Source organism: Magallana gigas, chromosome 7, assembly GCF_963853765.1.
Source record: "Magallana gigas chromosome 7, xbMagGiga1.1, whole genome shotgun sequence".
Classification (NCBI taxonomy): Eukaryota; Metazoa; Mollusca; class Bivalvia; order Ostreida; family Ostreidae; genus Magallana; species Magallana gigas.
This window is the reverse complement of record NC_088859.1, coordinates 15,105,449-15,112,948: the sequence shown is the minus strand read 5'-3', so window position 1 is coordinate 15,112,948 and position 7,500 is coordinate 15,105,449. Positions and strand designations below refer to the sequence as shown.

Here is a 7,500-nt window from a genome sequence, read left to right as displayed (position 1 = left end):
AGTAAAAATGTATTTTTATCCTTGGGTTTTAGCATTCCGTTCTTGCTTTTCGATAAGTTTAACATGATTTTTTTTCTTTCTTGGAATAGTAAAACATGTACTTTGGTTTCAGTGTGTTGTTGGTCTTATCAGTATAAATAACCCTGTAATTAGCAAATAGCTAGTTATTTCATGTTTCGCCAAGATTTGTTTGAAGTATAGAATTTGAAACCGTTTTTAATACACCACTATCATTTATCTCAAGGGGGCAAAAGCCTATAGTTTCTCTTGCTCCTCTAAGTAAATGGGGATATAAATAAATACATATATACATGTCTCATTCAGATAATCTCAAGTTTAAAATCTGGTCAGATTCACTGTATAGAGTTCAGAACATTTGCCCCAAACAAGCCGAGTGTTTGATGTTGGTTTATATTTCTAAGCGAGACTCTCTTCGAGAATCTCTTCCTGCTGATTTTTTCTTAACTCCCAATCACAGCTGCCTCCAGCTTTTCCAACACCCCCCCCCCCTCCCCAATCCTCATCTTTTAATCACAATTTCTCTGGTTTTGGCAAAATGCTAATTTTTCATCTTATTCTTCCACTTTTCTCTATTTCTCTTCAAAACAATGGGAAAGAAATTTTTTGTTTGAAACTGGATCGGAGTAATAAGAGAAATTCCCTGGACCAATTAATTCTCTGTTTCATCTGTCGACATCAAAGCTGCGATCCTACAATGGCCCTCTTTAATGTTTCAGACAGCCACTTATTCCAGTACACTTTAAACGGGATGAAGACCTGTTTTTCTGATGAGAATTGAAGGCACTACAAACCACTTTCAGGTTTCAGCTCTCCCCTAAACATACATTTGATACATGTTTTATATAGAAAACAGGGCATTTGGCGGAATATTTTGAAATCAAAGCAAGTCTGATAATTAACCAATCAAATTCTTCATGAGGAGACTTTTTCTATGAATGATTTATCTATTTTACACATCTGAACCCACGAGTGTAAAAATATAACCCTTTGAAGTAAATGATGAGTTTGTTCAGATTACAATTAGCATTGATAAATAGTTTGTAGACACTGATACTAGGGGGGATAAAATCCGTTTAATTGCACTTTTGGGACCTCGATATATTATTTGAAAACAAAACTATCAACGCCCTAACTTTGAATATTCCTTATATGGATATATCTTCCTAAGCACATTCATTTGTCTACAGGAACACAAAGTGTGACAGTATGCAAATGAGATGGGGCCTTAATTGCGGCTCATCATTCAATAACTAATTATAAATCAAAATAAATTAGGGCTGCCTAGACTACAGCAAAATCAATCAGCACTTCAACCAAAATATTCCTTAACAAGAGGAAATCAAAAGCGTTTAGATCTTTAATGGGATTCAAATTTACATCTCATTTGCCGACATCAAAGAAAAGCATTTAGAATCCAATGACAAAGGCAGATTTTTTTTTCATATGAAGTGTCATTTGATTCATTTCTCTGTATTTCTTTTTTTGGTAACAGATGTGTGAGCTCTTATTCTAAAAGCTTCATAATGTCCCTTTAACAACACACCTTTCTGTGTTGCAGATTTTCATCCTATCCAAACATAGTTTATTGGCCGAGGTCTCTGCATTTGACTCAAAAATGAGACATGCCTTTGTCAGAGAAAAGTTCTTTAGTTCAAAGGCATCCTTTTCTTTGATTTTCATAAACAATTCTCCAGCAACAAAATGCATATATATCTGACTGCAAGGGCTCGACACACACAAAAACCCAACATCAAAGACCCAGGTACTATAGAGAGATTGTAACAGATCAATTGCTAATGCATATAGACTGATTAATGTCTGAGGTTCCAAGGTTAAAAACACTTATAAAGAACCCCTCAATAGGTAATTGAAAGAAAAAAAATCTATTTTTCCCAATGCTGTCTTGGGTTAAAATGTATCCATTTCCTATCCCAGGAATCAAGACTGATTTGGTTACACATGGAACGCTATTGCAGCATACCTTCCATGTCACGGGCCGCAGTCTTTCGTGCTAAGTACAAAGAAGTATGAAAACACTGGTAGCTCTGGGTTGCCCTGTCACCAGGTACATCTTGATTTACGTGGTCAGGAATTACCTCACTGCAGATTCTTAACTTTACTCCCAAATAATGGGGGGTGAAAATTAAAAGGAGGGTTCAGAGAGAGAATGAGAAAAAAAATCAAGATTACGATGTCATGAAAATTGCAGCAAAGCAGAAACTGCTCCGATTGGAGACCGAACCATTTACTAGAGTGCTGCCATTAGGAGAGACAATCTAGAAATAACACAAGCCCTCAACCATAAAAGTAAATTTACTCTATAAAGAGAAACAGCGAATATTTTAACTTGACTTGGGAGTCGACCCTGGCACTTTGATCTTGCCAATAAATTGGTGCAAACATTTAATGACAAGGTGGGCAGGTTTCTTCCTCTGCCTTTGATCATGCAAGACGGAAAAAGAAGGGCCGACTTTCTGGATTCATGTAATTTGGTCTACTTGAGCAACTTTTCTTGTTTTTGTGCATTTTCCCCCCATACCCCTCCTTTGTTGTCTTTATATACAGGTTTGTGTATATGTATACATATTGATACTTCTTTTTTTTTCAAGCAACTGGTATCATCAAAGACCCAGCTATTTCAAATTGAAGACAGTCGACAAGTGCCCTAATCGGCAGGAATTCCTCTGTGATGTCAGAGAACTGGAGAGGTAGTATCACCAGCCATGCCCCATAGATAATAAAGAGAGAGAAAACATTACTCTAAACCTATGATGTAATTCCTTTGAAGTGCGAAAGATTTCATTGATGTTTTTTGTAATACATAAACAAATCCCAAACGGCAGAAAATCGTATAAATATTGAAAATTTTATGGTGTACACTTTGGAGTCGGAGTGCATCTGCTGCAATCAGGCATGGGATAATTAACAATCTCAGTGAAACAGAACGACCAACTTACAAACAAGAAATCAGAGTTTATGCTTTCTATATCGTTCCCTACCGCAATTTGTAATCGCATTAACATAAATTTCTCTCCAAAAAAATTCCATGTTTTTTTCTTCTTCTCATAAGCCTGGTACCAATACACATCAAAGTCTATCGCTGTCTTTCAATACTCAAAGCTCATCAAAGCCACCTATTTATGATGATTTACTTTAAAAAGTTGAAAGACTTGCAAATTTGAACCATCAAAGACACAAATCCATCTCAAGAAAAACACTGGATATGTGTTTTTAGGTACAAAGTTTTCGTTTATAAATATTTCAAAGGATAAATTATGCATTCAAGTCGGTACATTAGAATTTAAGCTCAAATATTGACATTAATCAGCCTTTTAGTTTGACTCTAATCAGCACCTGCAAAGCTGTCATAAAGTGACAAATTGGCGAGCCGCTACTGTTCTTTGAGGTTATTGTAAATGTCTTGGCCCGGGGCACCGTAACAGGGCTCAATTATTTGTATTTTTATGAATAATAGGTATCTTTTGTGCGAAACTGTCCACTTATCATTAGTAGGCGTGTTTACCAACAACACAGACTGAAGCAAAAGTCAATGTCATCATCTCCATTACTTGACTCGTGACCTTTAATAAGGTCAAGGACAAAAGAATTGTGTATTTACCATAAATTTTCCTCAATGAAAGCAAGAGCTTTTCTTTATAAAACCCTTACTTTATTAACTCTATTGTTTGCTGCACCATGCAATTAATTTCAAAACAAAACTTAGAGGTCAAGGTCAATCTAATAATATAATACTTACTTTTCAGTAGACGGGTCATTTGGATTTGGCATTGGAGGTATAGATTCAATCATACTGATTCCACTGTCTATATTAGAACTTGTATCTGAATGTTTGCACTTTCCCGATTTCCTAGCGGTTCGGCCTCTGTCAAAGTCCGATCCTGTGTACAGTTTTTGTGAATCATACTCGGGGAAGGCCCGCGATTTGGATGACGGATGATGGTGGTGGTGATGATGATGGATATGTCGATGCGTCTCCAGCGCGGGTTTGTCTTCACCCATGCCACTATCAAACGACGAGTAGAAATCCGGCCGTTTCCTGTGTATCTGTTTGTGTGAAGGCAAGCTTGGCTGGGATTGATTTTTGCTGCGGCTGCGATCGTGCGACCTGTGATCCCCGTTGGGCGGCGAGTGTCGCCCAGGGGAGCGGCTTGGGGTCTGACCCACGGAGCTCTCCCAGATCCGAGAACAGTGCTCCTCCAGAATGGAGTCGGGATTGTCCTCGTCTAGCACGGCGGACGTCATGAGAGGTAGGAGAGAGGTAGAGGACAAATCTTTCTGGGCTATGGATGTGGACAAAAGAGAGCGGTCAGCTTCCTCACCGTCCTTCTGAAAAAATCCACAAAACTTCACATTACACGTCACATGATGTCTATAATATGCATACTTGTTTGACAACATTACGGAATGGAATTTCTTTGATTAGTCAATAGAAAAATTGACCTTGTCTATATCTTTCTTATTTCCTTCTCGTATGCTTCTACACTCAAAAGAAATATATTTTTCATAAATATTTATCAAAACAAGATTCCCCCAACATTATGCAATTATGATCTTTCACTCCATTGTGGTCTGTTAAAAATAACTAGTCTGATTCATTTCTTCCCCCACAAAGAACAATATGTTAAAAAGTTAATCATCTGGCAAACTCAGATTCATAAAAAAATTTAACTATGCATATTTTAAGAATCTTTTATTTTTTAAGATATATTTTCGTAATATGATTTTTAATTATTTTTTTTTTGTGTGTGTTTAAAATCAAAAAGATTTCTGGTGTTCAGAACAATTCACAATTGTACTAAACCTCTTTTCTCCTAATCTTAAAGAGTAAAATTGATGGTATTAGAAACAAATAAGTGGGAGGTTTCAGCCCAGAAAATATTCCCAGACCAAAATAACCATTAAAACCACAATTCAAGATCTACATGTTTTATCAAACACACAACATTGTAACCTAATATTCATTTTTTATTACTGGTATTATTCAACAAAACCCTTTAATAAAGCCCAAGATTGTATTTCCTTCTCATAAGTGTAAATCATTTACATTTCGGTGTAGTAAAACTACAACCTTCAATGTAATTGGGACTATCAAGCATTCATAAATTTGAATAAGAAGCGATTCGAGTTGACAGGATTAAATAAAAAAGAAAAGAAGAAAGAATTTCCGACAACATACTTCGTCATATATCACTCTATTGAGCGACTCCTCAATGAGCCGATTGCGTTCATGGTCTTGTAAGAGTTTTTCTAACTTCTCTATAATTAATGCTGCAAATCGGGGAGGGTCTGTTTCTGCCAAGTTCCGATCTTTGGGAAGCCTTTCTGTTCTCTGAGGAGAAAAAAAGGAACGGATTGCATGGAATATCTGTGACATTTTCTACTCAAGAATAAATTCATGTCCACTGGTTCTGAGCATTTTTGACAGGACATGTCACCCCCTTGAGGGACTTTGCACTCAAAAGGCACAGAAGTTGTATTGATATTGGTCAATCAAAACATTATCTTATACTCCACACCTAGATGCCAATTAAATAAGATGTTAATCTGATTAAGAAGATATCACACATTCAAGAAGACCTGGTTATGCCTGAGGGACAAGTGCTTGACATCTTGAATCCACCTGCAGGTCCACTCAATACAGTGATGACTTTAATTGCTACTCTTTATTTTGGACTAATGTTTTTAATAATGACCCCCTAATTTTCATACTTCTAATAAACAATTATCTAACAATAGGAACAATTAATAACGCCACCTTGTTTTTCACATGTTTTTCATGCCCATTAAACATTACCCATGAATATTTGTGGTAAACCTCCTTAATTTTTCTTTATTTTTTGCTTTGGAGTTTGGTTTTTGGAAAATTGAGTAAAGTGATGTAATGTTTTCTTTATCAATGAACAGACATAAGCTATGCAACAATCTGTTGCTAACCTGGCTCCCCAGTCATCAGCCATTACTTATCCTCCCACCCAAATGTCAGCTTCAGTCAGAGGCTTCTGAATGAGTGAACATCAGGTCGTACTCATCCTCATTTATTCTGTTACACTCAAAAACGCGCTTCTTTTTTGAAACATTGAAATATAACATCTCTTCCCGTAATCAGCATATCAAAGGTGAAGTGCATGCATAATAAATTCTTTTTTCACGCCTACACCACTGACACCATTTTTCAATTTTTCTCTATGACAAACATACAGCAATATTTTACAAAGATACATCAACCCCCCCCCCCTCCAAAAAACCCCCCCCTGACCTGAGAGAATTCCTTTACCTTGGCACATGAACTTGCGCTATTTATATCAGATAGTCATTCTAAAGGATAAGATATGATATGTACTGGATAACATTTATAAACAAACCATTATATCATTACTTACAGGAATGACGCTCATTTCTATTGGATTTCGGTTCATGTGTTCTCTTCGCATGTACCGTCTTTGGCGCTTGCATCTTTTGGAATCATTGTCTCTGGAAAGCAAAATTTTTAATTGGATAAAAATTCAAATTCTTGCATTAAAACCAAAAAAAAAAAGCAAGCCTGCATAATATGCACGATCATTAGCATCTTCTGATTTCATTTCTGCGTGCTTAAAACCAATTTCTACCTTCATTATCTTAAAAATCTTTCAATTAAAATATGCTACGGTTAGGGAATTGCAATATACAAGGAAATTGCTGTCCCAAAACACCTTTCAAAGGAGATCAATACACCAACTTGTTTTCATTTTGCACTTATCTTCTCTTTATTATCTACCGACTGTGTAACCCATCTCTTAGATCTTGTCCGTGTCTTTGACAAAAGTCAAATGAATCAGAAGGGCAAAAAGAAATATAAAAGGCAACACTCATCTATGGGTATTTGTCATTTCTTTTGAGAGGAGAACATTAAAAGATAAATAGAACAAAGAAAGAAATACATTATTTAAATACACCAAGCGGCGATTCATTTGTGTGTGATCAGGAGCACCAAAGAGCAAAGGGAAAAAAGAGAAAGAATAAAAGAGAAGATAGAATAATTCAAGATAAAATAGAAGAAGAAGAAAAAAAGGAAACTTTCCCAATAAAAGCCTCGGCAAAACAAACAGCTTCCCTTTGATGATAGCATCAAGACAAGAAACAACATTGAAATAATTTCGCTTTCATTTTCTAAATGAGAGAACAAAAGAAAGGAAAGATAAGACTGGAACGGGCTAGAAATGTCATTGGTAACATTGGATTACCAACATTAATATCACAATCCAACTTCTCATATCAAACAAATAAACGCTCCTTTAGGTCGTCGACAATTTTTTTTTTTTTTTTTTCCTCCCTTAACATTAAGAATTGTACATTGCCCTTAGATGATATCATAGTATCATTAATAATTTATCAGCTTATATCAGCTGCGTAATCACATCATGTTCCTTTGATTCCATATCGAGTAGTCATCTGCATGCTTTGCTTTCATCTCGATTT

The 7,500-nt window shown here is 36.0% G+C and overlaps 1 protein-coding gene across 4 annotated transcripts in view; it reads right to left on the bottom strand.

Annotated features, from left to right (window-relative positions):
• LOC105334024 (axin-1) overlaps positions 1 to 7,500 on the bottom strand; it is a 21,620-nt gene that overhangs the window by 5,023 nt on the left and 9,097 nt on the right. For 3 of the 4 annotated variants that reach the window (XM_011437299.4, XM_011437301.4, XM_011437300.4), the window contains exons 4-6: positions 6,423 to 6,513; positions 5,219 to 5,371; positions 3,779 to 4,368 (exon numbers count right to left, since the gene is read on the bottom strand). In XM_011437299.4, the coding sequence (XP_011435601.2) occupies positions 3,779 to 4,368; positions 5,219 to 5,371; positions 6,423 to 6,513 (834 nt within the window). The remainder of the gene's footprint in view (positions 1 to 3,778; positions 4,369 to 5,218; positions 5,372 to 6,422; positions 6,514 to 7,500) is intronic. The other variant, XM_066066008.1, reaches the window with a different exon arrangement.